Genomic DNA, 20097 nt, shown 5'->3' with positions numbered 1-20097 from the left:
TACTGAATTAACACTTTGGGGAATTTTATTATCTTATTCTGTATTCTTTATCCATTTTGACCTCTACTTTATTGCGATTCTGTACTGGGGCCACTGTCAGAGTTCAGAACCCAATTGTGGGCTCTCACTAGTGGATTTTATATTAACTCTACAGTGCTTTATTAGGCAATGATGTGGCATGTCACATGATGTTAGAAGGAAGGCAGTGCCTGTGTATTACCTTTATAGTTTAGTTATGTTTTCAGAGTGACAGAAATCTGACAGTCTTAAAGGTAAGATTCTCCTTAGGATCTTAGGTATCCTCCTGTTTTGTTTTGGTTTTGGGGGGACCTTCACTTTATTTGTTAATTGTTGGAGCCTGTGTATTAATAGTAATTTTATGCTTCCAAAATGATCACATTTTGGGAAATTCAGGAATGAGAAGTAATGGCAATGGAACAAGGTAAAGTTTTTCTGAGTTTATTTTCATGTAATGCCTAATTGTATCTATATTTGCATCTATATTTTAAAGAAAGAAATTATCTTTCTAATGGAAATTTTTCACAGTCTCCTGAAATTGAAGGAAAGGCTCTTATTTCATGGAAATAAAGCATATTTTATTTCTGGTTTAATGCTTCGGTTTAGCTGTGTAGCTCTTTAGGTGCATTCTAGTTTTCCTTTTAATTTTTTAACTTATTAACTTTGACAAGTAACCTCTTGGTTGTGAACAATTTTATTCACAATTCGTTTTTCTGATTCAAAGTGAACATGAGTGCCCTAATCCCCTAATGGGAATTAATTGCATGTTTCAGTGCTTAACTCTAATCCTTTCTCAATCCCCACAGGGACCTGGTTCTTCCTGAAGGATCTGTATTTGTTATTCCAAACACAATCAGAAAGGTAATGATTTTTCTTCTAAAAGGAACCAGAGATGCAGAATATTAATGTTCTTTTCTTTGTATTGGAACAAGTAGTATCCCCAAACTTATTTTGCATTATGAAGGATAAATAGCATTTAATTAGGCATATAAAATGAAGAAAAAATTAGAGTTTGATTATTTTGTCAGGCATAAAATGATTTCTTAGGAAAAGGAATTTAACATTTATTGTTGAAATCTGTTATGGAAATGTTATTTCCTTCCAGTGAAAAAAAGTGAATAACACTGATTTTTACTTCAATTCTCTACCTCAAATTTAAAGTCTTTTGAAGAGTTTAATTTACAATAAGCCATATTATGCTATCTACTGTAAGGAACATTTCCATGGCTAGGTAGGACCAGAGCTGGAGCTAGAATTCAGGTTTTAAAATAATGACATCTCTCTGCTTTTTCTCTCTCTCACTGCCTCCTTTTAATGTTTAGAAATAGTCTACTGAAGCAAATTCAAAACTGGTGATGACATTTGAATACCTTACAACAATGTTACTTATGGATTCATGTTGACAAGATTGATGATGTCTGAGCTGCAAAAGCAGGATGTGCTGGCATTCTCACTGGGTCACCGTGCTGTTTACATTTACTGTATAGCCACAGTATGAGAGACTTTGTTGTTAAAATTTTTTTGATGTCAAGAAAGCTAAATAATGTACAAACATTTCTATGTACTGCTTTCCAATCATCCACCCAACTATAAGACCTGGCCTTTCACTTTATCTAAACCACAGTCCCCACTAGGACAAAAAGCCACCCTGCCCTTTTGTTGGGAGGAAAGGCTAATGCCATTAGGGCATTAGGGCAGGGCTTTCTGTTGGTTAGAGTGGCTGCCAAATGAGGGCCTCAGTCGTCCAGGCTGTGCTAGACAGTCATGTGAATGACCCCACATTATGGCTGCTCTAGGGAAATTGCAATTCTACTTCATGAATGAATTCCGCACAGTGTTCTGTGGCTATCCCTCGGGTCTTACCTCTGAGAACCCTGTTGAGAAGGGGGCTTACATCACTTGCAACCTCTCTACAATTGTTTACCACAGTGATGATAGAGTAGTGGTAAGATTTTAATAGATGTTTCTATACCAAAGACTTTTCATTTCCATGATCCATGGAATGAAGAGATTTGAGAATATAGGAACCTAACAGAAAAAATAAAAATCTTTTTTATACAGGATAAAGTCTGTATCCATCCATATTGCTATAATGATGAAATTTTCAGCTATAAAAAATGAACTTATATTCTAACATTTTTATTCAGCCTCAAAAAGCAATTAGTTTGGTCTATGGAATATAATCCACAGAATATTAAACATAAAATACTAATACTGGGGTAATGATTTGTCCCAGGTCCGAACTCCATCAAATGTGAAGAAAATGATAGCATTTATATACCTTTCAGAGGCCTTTCACATATTTAATGTAATCATCAGAACTGCCTACTGTGAGAGATTAGATAAGTTTTGTGTTTATTTAGAAAAAAAAAAAGGAGGTTATGATATTGCCCCAAAGTCACATAGCAGCAGAGCTAGGACTAGAATAGTTTCCTACTCTTGGTCAAGTGTACTTGACATTAAAACAGACTTGTTACAGAAATAAGGAATCCCTTCTCTTCTCCCTGACCCCCAAACTTAAATCATTTAACAAGTATTTAGACTCATATATATATATGTGTGTAACAAATTGTCTTAGGTGCTAAGGTTGATAAAAGTCAAAGATACAATTCTTATTCTTTGGGAATTTACAATCCATTTGCAGGGAGGTAAGGCATGAGCAGAAAAATTATAAACATGAGGCAGTATATAATAGGTATCATAGAAATGGGGCAAAAATATAGGGAAGTAGTGGGGATAAGAAGCTCAGGATTGGAGTTGGCATTTTTCTCTTACAGTCCTCAAGATCAAGGACATAGAGTTCTACATTTGACTCTTAGGTGGGTTCCAGTTGGTGTATCTTATTTGTATCTCATACTATTAGTCACATAGTCCATGTCATTAACTGCTTTTCCAGTGATCACAAAGTCAAATTCAGACAGTGAATTGATCTGAAAACCTATTCTTTTCATGAATCACTAGTGTCTTGTACCACACTATAAAATACCTCTCTGATATCTTGGTTTAAAAATGCCATTAAAATACATATAACTTGAGTCCTTCCTTTGATACAATGGTTGTATGATTCTGGGCAAGTGGCTTCACTTCGTATCCTAGGTAGCTTCTGATCTGCATTATTAGTGGGGTTTTTTTTTCATTGGAAATTCCTTACACCAATAAAATTATGCACCCCTCACAAAATATTAATATGAATTTTAAAATTTCACATAGTAGAAAGTTGCATAAACATTTGGCTAACACCTTAGTTAAAATTTAAATTTAAAATTTAAAAAAAAAAAGAATATTTCTTTCTCATATGAATGTTACAATTGTAAGTAAAAGTTCTGTCCCTGATAAATGTGGAAACAAATTAGCAAGTATTTATGGGACATTTTCAATGTGAAAACCAAAATAATTTATATATATGGCTTGGCAACAGTTGTTTATAAGGTTAGTGATAGAGAGTAGAATAATGATCACGGAAAAGGAACTGAAACCAGATTATAGTTTAGCTATATATCTGAAGTTTTTCTGCCTCTAATTATTTAAGTGCTCTGAACAGTCTATCAAAGAACCTGCCAATTATTTTCTATCAGCTACTGAGATGTGGTTATTTGGAGTCAACTTTTATAGTGTAAAAATTAAAATTAATGTGCAATAATAAAAATAATATATTTTAGGAGATTTATTAATGATCATTAGAAATCAAGGAATAAAACAAAATAAAGACCACATGCCCATGGCTGATCAGCCATTTCAAAACGCCCACCTTACCACCACCAAGCTTGGGACAGGAAGTAAAAAGGCGGGACCCTCCACATCCCTGCCTAATATCCCCTGTCTACAGGAAGTATGTAACAACAGGAAGTCAATGGGCTCCTGGGAAATGTAGTTCTTTTTTAGGGTAACAGATTTTCAATTATACATTCCCCCCCGCCCCCGAGATCCTTGGAAAACTAGTCTCTCCAATGGATCTTGTAAACATAACCAAATTTTAAATTACAATAATTTGGAGATAAAAGAAAAAGAGAACAAAACCAATGATTGCTAGGCGCATTGACAAAAAAATAGTTAGGAGTAGCGTTCAACCCCACACAGTTCAAATCACCACATCGTAAAGTTCACTCCAGATCTTCTGGTGTAGCATGTAGTCTATGGAGGCATCTTCATGGTGTCTTCTCCAAACACTTTACTTTCTGGATTCAGAGAGGTAGCATGATTCTTATCCTAAATTTACTCCCAAAAAGAATTTACACTTTGCATTATAGAATAATCTATTTAGATTATTTAGATTAAATATTTAGAATAATAGAACCCCCCTGAAGAGGGTGTTGAAAAACACAGGGATCACTTAGGGATGCATGGCTAAGTTATCAATTGGCAAGAGAAATAAAAAATATCAAAAAAAATTCAAATAAAAAAGAAATGATAACTTCTGGATGAAATATAGACTATCAAAGTCTTATGGGTAAAAATTTTTTAGTAAAGGAAAAATAAATCTATAACAAGTCCTTGAACCAGGGCCTAATTAAAGTGATTTAAGCAATTATGCATTTACCCAATCAGCAGGCAGGGCTTCAGAAAGTTTTGCCACACAATGAAAGACAGAATAGGGACTAGATTATAGGAGCCAGGTAGGAGCCAAATTTGAGATACTTGGTAGAATGTGGGACAAGGAAGACCTGCCTTTGACATATGTCAAAACGGCCACAATCTCGAACCCCAAACAAGTTCAAGTCCTCTTGGCTCAAAATTTCATCAGTACCATTGGGATTGGTTGGTCTCTTTGACCTTATGCTTGATTAGCACTATGCAGTTTAGCTTTCTGCTTCTTTGGCACTGTGCAGTGGCTCTTTTTGTATTTCCTTTTCCTGGAATCAGACAGAATCATTAAGCAAAGTCCCATAAAAATTTTTTAAACAATCAGTGGCATCATTTTTATAGTCTAAAGCTTTTTGGATATGCATTAATATTAGAACAAATGTATTTTAAACTTATATTACTGCAAAATAAAAAAAATTAAAGAAAAATCTTCTAATCAGTGACATGGTTTCTCACCAAAAAAAAAGAGAGAGAGAGAGAGAGAGATCCATTTCCTCTTTAATTTAACCATTTTGTGAATACAAACAATTTTCAGAATAAGACAGTAATACAGTAGATAATGCACATTCAAAGAAGTACCAAAGACCCTATCAAAGTCCCCAAAATTCACAGTAGCCCAGTTAATTACAATAGCAAACAAACCCACTATCATATTTTATATAAGTTGCTGTATGACAAAAAAAAACTATGAACTGATAGATATCTGTCACAATTTTTACGGACTTGCAAATCTTTCAACCTTGACAAATATATTTTTAAACAAAGTAAAACTTATTTGGATCTAGAACATCACCGAGAAATCCAGATTGTTCTGGTGGAAATAAATTAAACTCAAGAGCTTTTCAGGAGCTCTTTTTTTTTTTTTTGGCTTCCTACTTCATAGAAACATCTTGGTAAGAACATCTCTTTGGTCCTCGACCTTTAATACAACATTATTTATAATATAAATATAAAATATCATCTATTCAGAAACCACTAGTTATCTAAAATTATTTCTGAAGACCTCTTAATGTTACAATTAAATTCTTAGCTTATTAAATTCTCTAAAGGTTGTTAGCCAGGAAAAATGGGAAAAAAATGTTTATGGGCTTTTACAATATTTTACAATATTTTATTCAGTAGCCATAGGGGAAAGGTAACAGAATATATCTGATAGTTAAAACACAGTAGATTAAAATGATTCAGAGTAACAGAACAGTATTGAATACATTAATATATGAACTTAAAAACATCAAAATTAAATCTTAAACAAAACAATGTGGAAAGGAAAATTGAATTAAGCTCTGGACTTTCTGCCACTGAGTTGGAGCAAACAGCAGTTGGAAGATTAGAGTGAAATTGATGGATAGCAATGACAGTTGGTGGGGGGAGGGACGAGTTCAAGAGTGATAGTTGGTCTCTCTTTCCTGGCCCTTGGTCTGGAAGGAGCACTCTCTCCCTGTCTCTGGATAGAAGTACCTCTATTCCTGGATATTTCCCAACTGTGTGCGCTACCTGGATTCCTGTGATCATGTCATTGAACAAAAGAATTTAAGGGGAGCAGTTTGAACTGTAAGGCTGGTCTTTAGGGGTGTTAGCCCGAAGAGACAGACCCAATCAGCTCTGAAAGTCAGAAATTTTTTCTTCCTCTTGCTGTCTACTGCTAAGTCTTTGAATTTAAGAAAGCCAGCACAGATTAGCATAGACAGGAATAAAAGAAACCCTCCACCAGGCTGTGAGGCCTGGCCTTAGCTCAAAAGCTGAGACTCAAACCCAATCTAGGAAAATCCTGATTCTCTCTTCCCTGATATTTTCCCAATCCAAACTTGTTATTATAATTCATCTTTAATTAACTAAACCGCAGTAAGATAAGAGGACTGTCATTTCAGGGGAACATAGAAGGAGCTGAACCTAAGGACAGCCATTCAACCATAAATTGTCCTTGTCGGACACCTGCCGGGTTACCTTGGTTTGGGGAGAGGCTTGTCTCTCGGGGTTCCGTGCTTACCTGCTCTGGGCTGTCTTCAACATCAATCATTAGGGAAGACATCCCTTCAGGCTATCATAGTTGGCCCATTTCTCAGGAACCCCATTTTTCAAAGTTAGCCTCTTCACAAGGAATATTTCTTCCAGCATCCATATTCCCTCTATCCCTTCAACTCCTTCAATCCCTGTTACAAAACCTTCCTTATTCTATGTACTTCTTTTTCTTCTCTACAATCCCTTTAACTATTACAACAATCAGCAAAATACAATAAAATACAGACTTTCATAGAACAATGGAGTCTGAAAAGGCTTAAAATTTTCTCCTTTAGTCTCTTTAAAGTTCCTTTCTTTATCCTTCAGATTCCTTTTTTCAGTGCTCTGGGATTTTCCATAGTGAAGGAGAACATAGGTTTGAGTATCCCAAACTGGATGAATCTTAGAGACTGGGCAGGCCCAAATGGCAAAGGGTTGTTGGGAGATGAATTTTTCCCCCTGAATCTTGGGTAAGAAAATTGAAAAGATTAGTGGTAGAAAGAAAAAACATCCTAAAACTGGAAGCTGTTTGAGATAGGTAATGCACTGCTCTTTCATAGAATGTACCATGCTTGTAATATACTTCCTGTTTGGAAGAGTAAAAACTTCTTCCCCTCTGAGGAAAAATGCTAGGGAGCAGTATGTTTTCCCAGCCACATGGAGAGAGAGTTAGGAGACTAATTGTTGCCTAAGGAAAGCACACCATGGTTTTTACCAGCTTCCTGGAGAGTGGGTCCAAGGACTCTTAGCTTCTCAGCCACAGCTACCAGCAGGAACGAAGTTGGGGTTGGAGCTGGAGCAGGAGCAGGAGCAGGACTAGGAGCAAGCAGCATAGGCAGCAGCAACCAAAGGCAGTAGTGAGGAATGAAGAACTTGGGCTCAAGCAGATGGGTGAGAGAAGCGGCTTATCTCTTCTCAGGCAAGAATCCCAGGCTAATAAGTTCCTCAAACTAGTAGTAGCAAGTAGGGAGGGCAACAGGCAAAAAATAGGGAAAGAAAAAAACCCAACAAACAAACCAGCAGGAGCAGGGCAGTAGCTCAGGTAGAGAGTTTGGAGTTCTCTTGGAGTTTGCAAGAAGGGTGGGGTGGCAGAAAACCTTGACAGGAGAAATGTGTCTTAAAAATTTGTTTATCTAGGCTATCTTTAAAAAAAATTGAGTTTTTTTCTCATCCCTTCTGGTTGCCATCAATGTAAAAATTAAAATTAATGTGCAATAATAAAAATAATATATTTTAGGAGATTTATTAGTGATCATTAGAAATCAAGGAATAAAAAGGATACAAAATAAAGACCATGTGCTCATGGCTGATCAGCCATTTCAAAACACTCGCCTTACCACCACCAAGCTCAGGACAGGAAGTAAAAAGGTGGGACCCTCCACATCCCCGCCTAATATCCCCTCTATAGGAACTACATAACAACAGAAGTCAGTGGGTTCCCAGGAAATGTAGTTCTGTTTTAAGGTAACAGATTTTCAATTATACAATAGGTAATACCCACTTTTAGATACAGTATGTTTACTCTAATGCGTTATCAGAAGGATGTTTGTGAACTTTAGATTGGAGATCAGTAACCAAGCATTCATTTAAGGATAAATTGTGCCTATTTAAATCATCTCAGTGTTTCCACACTGGTTGATCTGGAGAAGGTGAAAGTCACAGTGTACCCAGATTTCAGGAAAGTGTCTGATATTTTACAGAAATGACAACTGGCATTTAGTTTGCAAAGCACTTTACAGATGTTATTTCATTTGCTGCTTCACAGCCTTGTGAGGTAGGTATGCAAACCAAGGCTGAGAGTAAGGGCTGGCAAGGTTTGAATTCAGATTTTTCGAAGTTCGGTGCTTTTACCCACTGTCACCTAGCAGCCTCTCATAGACAAGCTGAAGATTAGCTTACTTCAGGTGGGTTCAGAATTGGATGACAAGTTAGCTCCAAAGAGCAGTTAGTGATAGACTGATTTGAGGACTCTCTCATAAAAGGAATGTAGGACTCTATCCTTAACCATTAACCACCAGTTCAGTCTATTTTGATTAATTGAAGGCAAAGATGGCATGTGTGCTTACCAGATTTGAAGATGACCCAAATTTGGGAGGGGATATGACGAGTTGGGAACCATAAACATCTCAAGAGGTTGGAATAACAGGCTAGATATGATAGGTGAATTATAACTGGGTAAAAATAGTAAATCTTTGAATAAAAAAAATCAGTTTTACAAGTACAGGATGAGGGAGAAAATTGAATTCAGTATTGGATTTAGTATGAGTCAGGTTCTAGTCATCCTTTATTCTGTTCATATCAGGCCCATAAAATTAAACATAATGTGTCTGGTTTTGGGATTCACACTTTAGAAAGGACATTAACAGGGCAGCTAGGGAGCACAGAAGATAGAGCACCAGGTCTGGAGACAAGAGATCTTGGGTTCAAATATGACTTCAGATACTTCCTAGCTGTGTGACCCTGAGCAATTCGCTTAACCCCAATTCCAACCCATGCCACTCTTCTGCCTTAGAGTAGATACTTGATATCAATTCTAAGATAGAAGGGAAAGGATTTAAAAAAGAGGAAAAAAGGCAAGACATTGGCACACTGGAGCCAAACTGGAAAAAGTGGCAGTAGTACTTGTGATCTTTCAGTAGTGGATAAATAACAGCGCTTAGCATATAGGTAATATAATTAAATATTGGGGTTATGGATGGGCTACTTCCTCCCATCACTGACCATACCCCCAAGTGAGTTCCTTCCTCATGTGCCCCATGCTGCCTGGTAGTCTCCTCCCCCATTGCCCCAGAGAGTAGAGGGAAGAAGTATTCACATTGGGCTGCTAGGCAGAGGGGCAGAGCATTCGGAAAAATGCCTTGAGGTGCTATGGAGAGAGGGGGAAGGGAGCAGCCCCCTCTCCCCTGTGAGCCATGCCTTCACCAACATGACCCTACGTACAGGCACACAAATTGATCTGCTACAGTACTACCATCAGAAACAGGGACATGTTTCATGGATAATTGCAACTATTCCCAAAGAAGAATAATTAAGATGATGAGGGAGCTTAAAACTATATTATGAGAATTGGTTGAAAGAAGGAGGGATATTGAGTCTAGAGAAGCACAAGAGATCTTTTTAAGTACCTGCAGGGTTGCCGTGTGGAAGAGAGGTTAGACTTGTTCTCCCACACCCTCTAGAGCACACACAGCAAAGAAAGGAGGGACGTAAATGACAAACTTGATATAAGGGGGAAACGTTCTTCCCAATTAGAGCCCATCTCCAGAATCCTAAATCGAAGGCCGGATAACCATGTGGTCGGAATGCTAGCAAGTGAATTCATGTTTCAACTATTGGTTTAGATATTTGAGATCTGAACAGACTCTAAAGTTTCTATCTTCTCTCATCCTGTCTGAGCGGTTGAATTCCTACTCCCGGATCAGCTTCTCCCAGAACATATAACTAGGTACAAGATTTTTCTTGTAGTGCTCAACAAACGTTGCTAAATGAAAGAAAACCAATGACTATTAATGCTATAAAATCACAGGATCATGACTCCCCAGGCTCTCCCTGGCAGTCAGCCTGTCCCTGCATTTGTTCTCACCTATTTGAATGGCATCAGGAATTGTTGAATGAAGGGGCAAAGGTAGTGAGAAGGAAAGAAAGCACAGGGCTTTATGGGTCGGTGGAGCTACAAAATCCATGTTACTAGAACATGAAAACTATGCTTTCAGCTCTACTTTGGCCTCAAGAATTACTTCATCTAGGGGGTTTGGTTCTGTTATATAAATGAATACAAATGAATAGCAATAGTATATTCCAAAGTTCCTTTAGGGAAACATGAAAAACCATAATTATTATCAGTGTAAATATAAGAGGATTTACACATTTTAAGAACGGAAACACAAGCAGAATTGCTGGTTAGCTTTGTTTCCGCAGCCACATTAATGTACTTAGAATTTCACTGCTCTCTAAGATAGAAAACTTTTTCAACTTTGGCAATTTTTTTTTTTGAATGACTTCCTCCAGGACATAAAGCTCTCAAATTATAAACCATTTCAAAACAGGTTCCCATAGAAACAAAGGTATAAAGATGGATAGATTTCAAGGGCAGTCTAGACACCTGTAAGCACATAAATGCATACATACTAGCACTATTTGTGACCTTTATCTGGAAAAATGCATTCTTATTCCTAAGTGGATATTGGGGATAGGAAATCTGACTACCACAACCACGCTAGAAGGTACCCCCTACTTCAGGGCCCTCTACACCTCAGCCACCACCACTTAGTCCTTCGTCATGTAGAAAGGACCAGGAGTTCCTGAAGAAGTCATGTTTAAAGTAACTTCCAGAAGGGCGGCTGCCCAGGGACAGTAGTGCCATTCTGTGCAGTATGTCAGCTTCCCGGGAGACATCCATCGTCATGTATTCTTGATAAATAAATGAATAAATAAATAAAAAGTCGCAGCTTAAGCACTACTAAACATGTGTCGGTCCCAACGTGCTTATCAGGAAATCGCCCCGTGTTGGAGGTGGTGGTGCACCCTCCATTCGCTCAGGCTTGGGAAAGCTCACACATATGCTGACCTTTCAGTGTCCCTCCTAACGACTGTGTTTCAAAATGTAATATTTTGTGAAGCAGTTTAAATGAGCAGGTGCTGGTGCTCGGAGTAATGGCTGGACAAAACAGAAACCAAACAGCTATCTGCTGCTTCCTAACAGGAGAGACCAAGTTAGGCATAGTTCCCTGGGTTGCTAGGATTTAAGAACTCATGTTCAGATGGAATCTAGAAAAAGAAAATAGATTTGTATCATGAACGATTCTCTTATAGAGGGACATTCCATTTCTAACCTCCATGCTTTTGCACCACTCTTCCTTTCCCAACTTCCGCCCCTTGGAGTCATTAGTCTCTTTCAGAGCAAAGCCAGGCCCCAAATTACTAGTAAATACTTTGTGAAACATATTGTCTTACTTCTATCAAATATAAACTTGAGGGCAGGGACTTTCTTTTTTGTTTTTGAATCTCCATCATACTCTCTTGTACACAGAACACTTAATTAATGTCTGTTGAATTCTTTAGGAAAAAAGTGAAGACTCAAAGCCTAAGGATCATGAAGAAAGAGAAAGAATTAATTGTTTTACTATTTATAGAGGCAGTTATTAGATTAATTCTTGTTACTCAGTTGCTGTAGAAATAAATGGCAAGAGATAGTGATGAAATGATCATAAACATACAAGATTTTGGTCTAGACCAGTATTCCCTAAACTTTTTTGCATAGAAGGACCTGTTTGGGCTTGAAATATATTGGTGAAATGCTTAAATGCTGGACTAGGTTTCTGCCTACATGAAATATTTATGCAGGAAATTCAGCCTACCAAAATTAACAATGAAGAGAGCTAGAACTGGTTTGAAGAGTGTGTATCTTCTAACCACTGATATTCTAGAAGGTCATAGTCTCTTCTCTCCCTCCTGTGCCCTAGGACTACAGACTACGTTGCTTCCATTCTGTAGCCATTTATTACTTTAGCTCTGACATGGTTAGGGAGCTCAGCCTTTTTTATTCAAGCAAAATATTTTCTCCTCTTTGCTATCTTTTGGTTCTCTTTAAACAGTTAAAAAAACGATCAATTTACCTTGCCCCTCCTCTGTGTCCTCCAGCATATGAAAGGTTTTAAAGATGTCTTTACTGTCAAACTTTAACCCCTTCCCCCCATCCTTTAAGCCTCATATGGTATACTGACGTACTTGTTTTCTGATTTTCAGCTGCTCGAATCAGCATGAAACATATCTTTCTGTATGGGACTCTTAAAAAAGACCAACCCAACCACAGCTTCATAAACAATTCTGCCTGTGGGAGAGCAGAATTCGAAGGCCTGGGTCGCACAGTAGATCCATATCCTTTGGTGATTGGAAGCAAAAATAACATTCCCTTTTTGCTGAATGTCCCAGGAAAAGGACACCACGTTACTGGAGAGATCTATTCTGTTGATGACCAGATGCTGCAATTCCTTGATGAATTTGAAGGCTGCCCAGACACGTACCAACGCACTCCAGTGAGGATTGAAATATTAGAGTGGGAAGGTAAAAGCAGTGCACCTGAGGAGAGGCCAGCTGTTAACAGCATTATGGAATGCTTTGTGTACAGCACAACTAACTACCCGCCAGAGTGGATAAATCTCCCTTACCATGACAATTATGATTCCTTGGGGGACCACGGTCTTCGTTATAATCCACGGGAAAATAGATGAAAAATGGAAAGGAACACTCATGAGTAAGATGAATAAAACACATGTTGATTATAAGATGACCTCATCTTAATTTGCTGTTATTATCAGGTTCTTCTTCATTTTTTTTTAAGAAGCATAGTAATACTTTTAAGACAGATCAAGACTGACTTGTAAAGTCAGCATTATAGAAATCTACACTGGGCATAAGGCTTTAACACAGCTTCACTTGGAGATAATTTTGACACATTGATAGCATTGTACGGATCCTGTCTGCTCCGATGGTGTTATCTTTAAGGTTTTACAGAAGAAAGGTTAAGTTGTAAGACTTAAATTCACTTAATGGCAGAGATGATGACATTTTCTATGTTCAAAGTTCATTCTCTGCTATAATTATGTTACCTTGTTTTTAGATAACTTGGGAATGAATCTTTGAAATACATTATTTTGACCCACTAGACTGTATCAATAGTGCTGAATTGACTCTGGCCTATTGTATGTAGATGTTTTTAGAAAAGCTGCTTTGGGGATGCCTGATCTGCTGTAACAAATCCTCAAGAGGAATAAGGCACTATTGTGCCAGTAAGTAATTCCGTGTATTTGTAGGTTCATTCTTACTACATTTGCAGAAGCAGATAGAAAAATACCTATAATAAAAAAAATGGCCATTCAAAATTAAGCCATTTAGGGAGCTTAAACATGGTATTAGTGATGTTTATGTCCTGAGTTGTTTACAAATCTATCTTAGATCAGCTTCCCCCTTCCCCCTCCTTCATCTAGCAAAATAGCAAGCCACCCACTTGCTTGTAGATAAAACCAAGTACCCTGGATTTAGTAACAAACTAAGGCGTTTAGACCAAAGCCCAGATTCCCCAGAACCAAGAAGACATCACTGACTCTTAGAGGGAAACAGTGCCTGGGGGTGGGGCTTAGCACCGAAAACCCAACACACTGGCAATTTTTTCTTCAGATCTGACAGCAAACTTAAGCTTTTAAATACAAACAACACTTAAAATAATTTTAGCAAGGCAGAAGTACCAATTACTATCCACCTCCATTTGATATTTCAAGTCATTGTAGATTCAAATGAATTCACATTTCCTTGCCTTTGCACTAGATGTATATCCTAAGCATTTAAGAAGAAAGCTTCAACAACTGCCGGGCAGTGATCCTTCGCAACCTCTCTAGTTGCAAGTTTTACTTACTCTTCAACTTAATGGTAGAGGGCGAACACTAGCTGCATGCCTGGAGTAATGATCTTTATTTTTAGCTTTTTCTTCTCAATTGAAAATGTGCTTCACAAAAACACAAGTTTGCTGTCAGCTGATGAGCCAGCAGGATCACAACAAAGAACTATTATCACAGGGCCTGGCATAAGAACTGTTGAGCAGTTGCTGTTCTTTTTCCTAGCCTGGAGGAAGGGGTGATTATGTTTGCAGGCCATTCCCAAGGAGCACAGGACTACCAGAGACAGGGCAGAGCATCTTGGAAGAAGTTAAGATGTTCTTTAGGTGAGAAACTGCAAAGCTTGAGTTAGGGTAGAGTCTTCAGAAAGTTAAGACTGATTACAAATCAGGCTGTTGGCTCCTGAAATTATGGAAAAAGTCAAGAACTGGGCTCCTCGGGGCCTAAGAGGGACTAATGGTAGTTTGAAATGATCAAAGACTGGCTGAAATTTGCACACATTCTTAGAAGGGATCACAGGAAGAGGCTGGTATTTAAAGTCTACTGGCACAGATTATCATTTTGTGTACATTGTCTTCATTCAAAAAAAGGGCAAACTAATATTTAGACAAATGTTCCGTTTTATTGATTTAATTTTGACACTAGGAAATCTCACAGCAGAAGTACAAATCATATGTACAAGTATTTATATCAATACAAATTTCCATTGGTGATTTTTTGGCAGAATGTTAGTTTTGACTATATATGGAATAAATATGACCAAGTAAAATCTGCTGCACAGGAGTGTTCCCGTAAAATGCCGGAATAAATTTGGTGTGAAAGAATAGTAATAAAAATAGCTAATTAAAATGGGTGATGATTAAGGATAATATTTTATTCCAGTTCTACAAGAAGATCTCCTTCTCCAACTGTGTCTCCAGCTTTGCAATGCACTGATTTCACCTTAAGTTAAAAAAAAAAAAAGAAGAGTAATCATTAAATAGTATTTATAGGGATGAAGGGAAAAGCAATATTCAGAACCACATTTGGAAAAGACAAGGAGGTCTCTGCAGGATATGAGGCACAGGTACAATCTGCTTGGCTCCCTGAAGTCCTCAGATATGGTGCTAAATGAGGCTGGGATTACCTTGAGGAGAGTGTGTGTGCATGACTCATTCTCTCCTCTGCCCCATGTCCCCTTAGAGCGAGTGTCCTTTTGTTCTTATTTGCTTGGCCTCTCAGTTCAAGGAGGAATCCTTTTGGGAAAATAATTTTGCAATGCATAATACTTAGCTGATAGTGTAGCTATGAAAATGTCCAGCGATTTTTTTCCCCTACCCTTCCTCACCCCAACACCTCCCTGCTCCCCATCCAAAAAAAAAACCACACATATATGCAAGTATTTCTTTTTCCACTTGAAACATTTGGGGTCCAAATATGAACCAGGTGCTTTTGAAAACCAGAATCCCCCTAGATCTTAACTGCCATATACCCCAAAAACCTGCAGTAGAATTTTCTGAAATGTTATAGCATATTTTATATACTCATTGAACCCCAGTGCAATTCAAAATGAGAAAAAAACCTAATTTTTATTAATTAAAGGAGCAATTAAAAGTAGAAAGCATAGAACCTCTGGCCCCGAGACTCACTGTTGTAATTAGGCACTTGCCTTTGAATAGAAATTAAACAATAGAGGTATTATATATTGTCCGCTATGGGTTTCTGATGTAATGGATTCTTTTATGGATTTATTTCCCCGTGATTGTTACTGTAGTGGGTTTTTTCCCTTCATTCCTCTGATTTTTTCTTCTTATAAAAAAGTTCTGCCTTCCAAAAATGTCACATATTTCTTGACATTATGATACTGAGAGGGAAGGGGAGGGTAGAAAGAAAGGTTCATTTAACTTAGCAGAGACTCCAATGAGAACTCGATCAGAACTAGTTGTTCATCTGGGAAATAAAAGTTCCAGAGGTGCTTAGAGCCCTGTATACTCTCCCAAGTCCACTGGAACTCACTGATATGTGAATAGATATGTGACTAGACCAGGAAGGCCTGAGTTTTCCCAAGTATGCGGATCTAGGCAATATGAATACTTTAAACCACTTCATTCAACCTGTGCCATTTGGACTGAAGGGGCTGCTTTTTTCCTTGACTGTTCATATATAATGTATTTTTAATGATGCTGCAATTATTCTGGAAAAGGAGCCACTTATATTGTGAGCTTTTTTTACTGGGATACTTGGAACTGCTTGTAAAAAAATGACCCTGTGATGCAAAAAATAATAAAAATCCAATTGAGTCAATCTTCCCTTTGACTTGACCTGCTTCTTTGTGCTCAGGTCTCTTGACCATCAAAGTTCTGTGCCAGGAAGCTTAGAGAAAAAGAAAGCTCATGGCAACAGATCAAATGCTGTATTTAAAAGTGATGAAAAAAAAAAGTGTAAGAGAATGTGACTAGATCAGTGTGAGCCCTTCCCAGCCACTGCTGATGGGTCAGAGCATCATCCCTGAATATGTGAGATAAGATAGAATTAAATGAAATTTAGACTCAACTTAAAAAAAAAATTATGCTTGGTTTTAAAGGGCCTCTGCCAACTCTCGATGGTGCCAGAAAACATGCATCTGAGGGCACTCATAGACATCTTTCTGTGGACAAGAGGGTCATTATATCATATATATCACTAAGGTTCTATAATTTGTCAACAAATATACAAGTAGTTAAAATCATGAGAAATGGATACATTTTTCCTACTCACTCTAAAAACTGAAGACTCAAAAAGAACCCACAGGTCTCTTCTCTGCTTTGTTTTATACTGATCCTCACTAGGTTTAAGTGGCATTTGCACAGGGACCCCAATGTGGCACCCTGTGTCTCTTAGGCCTCACCAAACCTGCTGGTGCTCGAGCCCCAAACAAACCTTTTCTTCTACCCTACCATAAGCTGCATCACCAGTGCTTTCAGAGTAGCCATTTGGCCAGATTTCTGGGACTTGATTTGGCTTATTTTCTGTGCATGTGTACCAGCAGATAGAATCTGAGTTTTTTACATTTTTTTTTCAAGGTGGCTGAATTTCTTACTTTTCTGGGCCTGTCTTGCCATAGCTAAGAGGGTACTGCAAGAAAGCCACAACTCTGCTAATACCAGACTTCAAAACGAGTTACTTCAGTCCCTCTTTCAGTCTCAGGCCTGGAGGGTCATCTTATTCAAATGTCTTACTTCACAAAGAAGACTGAACCATAGAGATGTTAAGTGACTTGTCCAGGGCCACATGACATATATGGCGGGCTGGAATTATCATATTCCTTAGAATACAAACACAAACGTATGCTTTGAATGTATCATTTGGTTTCAAATTATGTCACTTGAATCCTAGGAAGATAATTTATTTTCTGTAGATGTGAACAAAGATTAAAATTCTGCCTCCTTACCCCAAAAATCTATAATTTCATTAGTGCGGTCACCCCTTGCCTGGCAGGCTCTGCCCCTCTGTGATAATATAGCAGATGGTCTTTGGGAATCACCATGACCAACAATGTCATCTTCCTGTGGCCATAATAGTTATTAGCCTCTCCTAAACTTGGCTAGGCTGGTTTCAGACAACAAGTATATGCAGTCTATCATCAGGACATAGTCAGATGTTTTACATCTTGGTAGGGCCTGCCAGGGCCTTGAGAACACAGGCTTTCTGTGCTTGGAGATGCCAAATACCTTTGGTAAATGGCTACGCAGGGACTTCGGCACATCCACCACTTGATCTAAAATTGAATTGTTCTCTTTATGAAGAAATTATTGTGAAGAACCGATTTACATTAATTTTTGCAATCTATAAAACCATTCCCTGCTGTGTCACGTAAGTCTCAGATAACTAACTGCCTCCAAGACAGATGTAAACATTAAAAATTAAAGACCCCTCGATTTGAAAGGCATTAAAATGAAGAAGCGCTGTGCTTCCGCCTCCTGTACATCCCTAGGTGCTTTGGGGGGAAAAGGGGCAGGGCATACCTGGGCTAACTTTTGACTCCGTTTAACTCTCCTGCATTATTGTGTCAGAGAAAAAGCGCTAGATATAGTGACAAGACCCAGTTCTGGTTCCAAACCAGTCACTAACTGTGCAACCGTTCACCAGTCACCCTCCCTCTGTTTTCCCACAACTAAAGGAAAGGAACTAGACATCCCTGAGAAGCCCCTCCCAGGCTCTTTGGTTCCAATTGGCAAACTCAGTTTTTCTCGCCCCCTTTTTTGTTTTATTTTCCTTGCATCCCTTGAGACTAGAGGTTTTCCAAAGATGAGCAGCGGGGTGATCTTACCTTGCCAGTTTTCCCTGCACCCATACTGTTCTGCATTTTCATAGCTTCGATCACACAAATCTCCTGACCTTCAGATACCTAGGAAAACAGAAATAAGCAACAAAAGTTACCAAGTCTTTGTCTTTAAAAAGATTCCGATTCTGCGCTACTTTTTTCTTAGGAGCAGCTATGTGGCACCCTGGGTAGAGTGGTGGTCCTGGAGTCAGGATGAAAGACACGAGTTAAAATCCCACCTCAGATACCCACTAATCACGAAACCAGTTTGCCTCAGTTTCCTCAACTGTACAATGAAAAATATATAACATTTCCTTGGGGTTGTTATGAAGATCAAATGAGATCATTACAAAAGGCTTAGCACAGTACCTGGCACATGTAAATGTTATTAATATTAGTTCTTAGTACAGTGATCAACAAGTGTTTCACCAAAGGAGAGGGACTTTTACCAATGGCACAGCAGGAGCCTTCAGAGGGGAACAGTCAAGAAAGAAGAAAGCCCGTTTATTACAAATTAAACAGTGATTCAGATGCTGGCAAGTCTGGTTGACTTGGAACTTCCACTCCAATCTAGGGGTTTGCTTTGTACCTGGCAGATCCTTCATTCGGGAAGCCCAACTTTGGGGGCCTTAGGGAAAGCCTAAGTCCTGAAGGCTGGCACACTAGCTCTGCCTCCTCCTCAGGCTTGGGGGAGCATGGATCCTAGGCACCAGAGGACAGCTCCTCCTTCACCCAGTCTAGGCCTTTCAGAACACACAATGCTGAAGTTTAATTTCTGCACTGGTTTGCATTCTGATGTGAAACATGCTCGGGCTGAGCCAGGTGCAACCCACTGGTGTTGAACCACTTCCATTTAGGAATCAACTGTGACTAAAAGCCCTTTTGCCTTTTTGCCTCTTCCTAACAAGTAAGCACTGACGGACTGGGTTGAATTTTTCTCTCCTCTTAAATTCTTCTCTTCTCGTAAATGTGTAAGGAAAGATTCTGGCCCTTTTAGGAACCGAAACTGGAGAAGGGGTGTGGGGATGCTCTCTCGGGCTGTGTGTGTGTCAGGCTCTCCTTATTCATCCCTCTGATGTGGCTTGCTTTGTCCAACGCTTGCAGAAGTGCCTGGAGAATATTCTTTCCTGAAATCCCCACATGATCCACATGGACTCAGAGTCCCTCCTCTCGGCTCCCCCCTCGTGGTACAAGCTGTCTTACTGGCAGCCATGAGTGCCTGGGAACCCTATGTATTCCTTTCCTCTGTTGTTCAGGTGGTGAGTTGTTTTTTTCTGGCACAAAAATATAGGAAGAGCTGAGATGCCAAAGCTTCAGTGCTGGCACGGAGGAGCGACACTGTGCTGAGAGCTGGTCTCGGAAACATTCCGCGAGCTGCCCTTTTTGATTCATTTTCACCTGGCATCTGAATTCCACGGAGAGTGTCTCATCAACTTAGGAGGTTTTTCTTCATCATCCAGAGGGGCAGCTCAAAGGAAATGCGCCAATGCCAATTAGGGATGACAAAATGTGACTTCTTTGATGAAGGACTGCATAAGTCGGGACAGGACGGGAAGTAGTACCTGACCTTTATCTCCAAGCACGATCCCTGAAAGGCCAGAGCCTCGTGCGGCCCGTCCGTACATGGTATAAACGAAAGCCAAAAAACAGCAGAAAAGAAAAACATTCCGTTTAGATCACACAGAAGTTAGGCAAAGAGGAGCCAAAGGAAAAATGGGGGAAAGACCATTACACCTCAGTGAGTCACTCAATTTCTACTATGGGCTCACAGAAAGCGATAGATGGCCTGAAAGTCTGCCGAGGGCTTCCCATACGCAGAAACACGGA

At 38.9% G+C, this 20097-nt stretch overlaps 2 protein-coding genes across 5 annotated transcripts in view; one reads left to right on the top strand and one right to left on the bottom strand.

Moving 5' to 3' along the window:
• GGACT (gamma-glutamylamine cyclotransferase) overlaps positions 1 to 12881 on the top strand; it is a 62388-nt gene extending 49507 nt beyond the window's left edge. For 2 of the 3 annotated variants that reach the window (XM_007501339.2, XM_016424944.2), the window contains 2 exons: positions 825 to 879; positions 12343 to 12881. In XM_007501339.2, the coding sequence (XP_007501401.1) occupies positions 12357 to 12827 (471 nt within the window). In that variant the 5' untranslated portion in view covers positions 825 to 879; positions 12343 to 12356 and the 3' untranslated portion in view covers positions 12828 to 12881. Of the gene's footprint in view, positions 1 to 146; positions 273 to 824; positions 880 to 12342 lie in introns of those variants that run through there. The other variant, XM_007501340.3, reaches the window with a different exon arrangement.
• A 1709-nt stretch (positions 12882 to 14590) lies between these two features.
• Positions 14591 to 20097, bottom strand: part of PCCA (propionyl-CoA carboxylase subunit alpha) — a 569394-nt gene continuing 563887 nt past the window's right edge. For both annotated transcript variants that reach the window (XM_007501342.3, XM_056807506.1), the window contains 2 exons: positions 18277 to 18354; positions 14591 to 14930 (listed from right to left, as the gene is read on the bottom strand). In XM_007501342.3, coding sequence (XP_007501404.1) covers positions 14862 to 14930; positions 18277 to 18354 — 147 coding nt within the window. In that variant the 3' untranslated portion in view covers positions 14591 to 14861. The remainder of the gene's footprint in view (positions 14931 to 18276; positions 18355 to 20097) is intronic.

The sequence above is a fragment of the Monodelphis domestica genome, chromosome 8 (genome assembly GCF_027887165.1).
Source record: "Monodelphis domestica isolate mMonDom1 chromosome 8, mMonDom1.pri, whole genome shotgun sequence".
Lineage (NCBI taxonomy): Eukaryota > Metazoa > Chordata > Mammalia > Didelphimorphia > Didelphidae > Monodelphis > Monodelphis domestica.
Note: the sequence above shows the minus strand (reverse complement) of the source record. Positions and strands in the feature narration are given on the sequence as shown.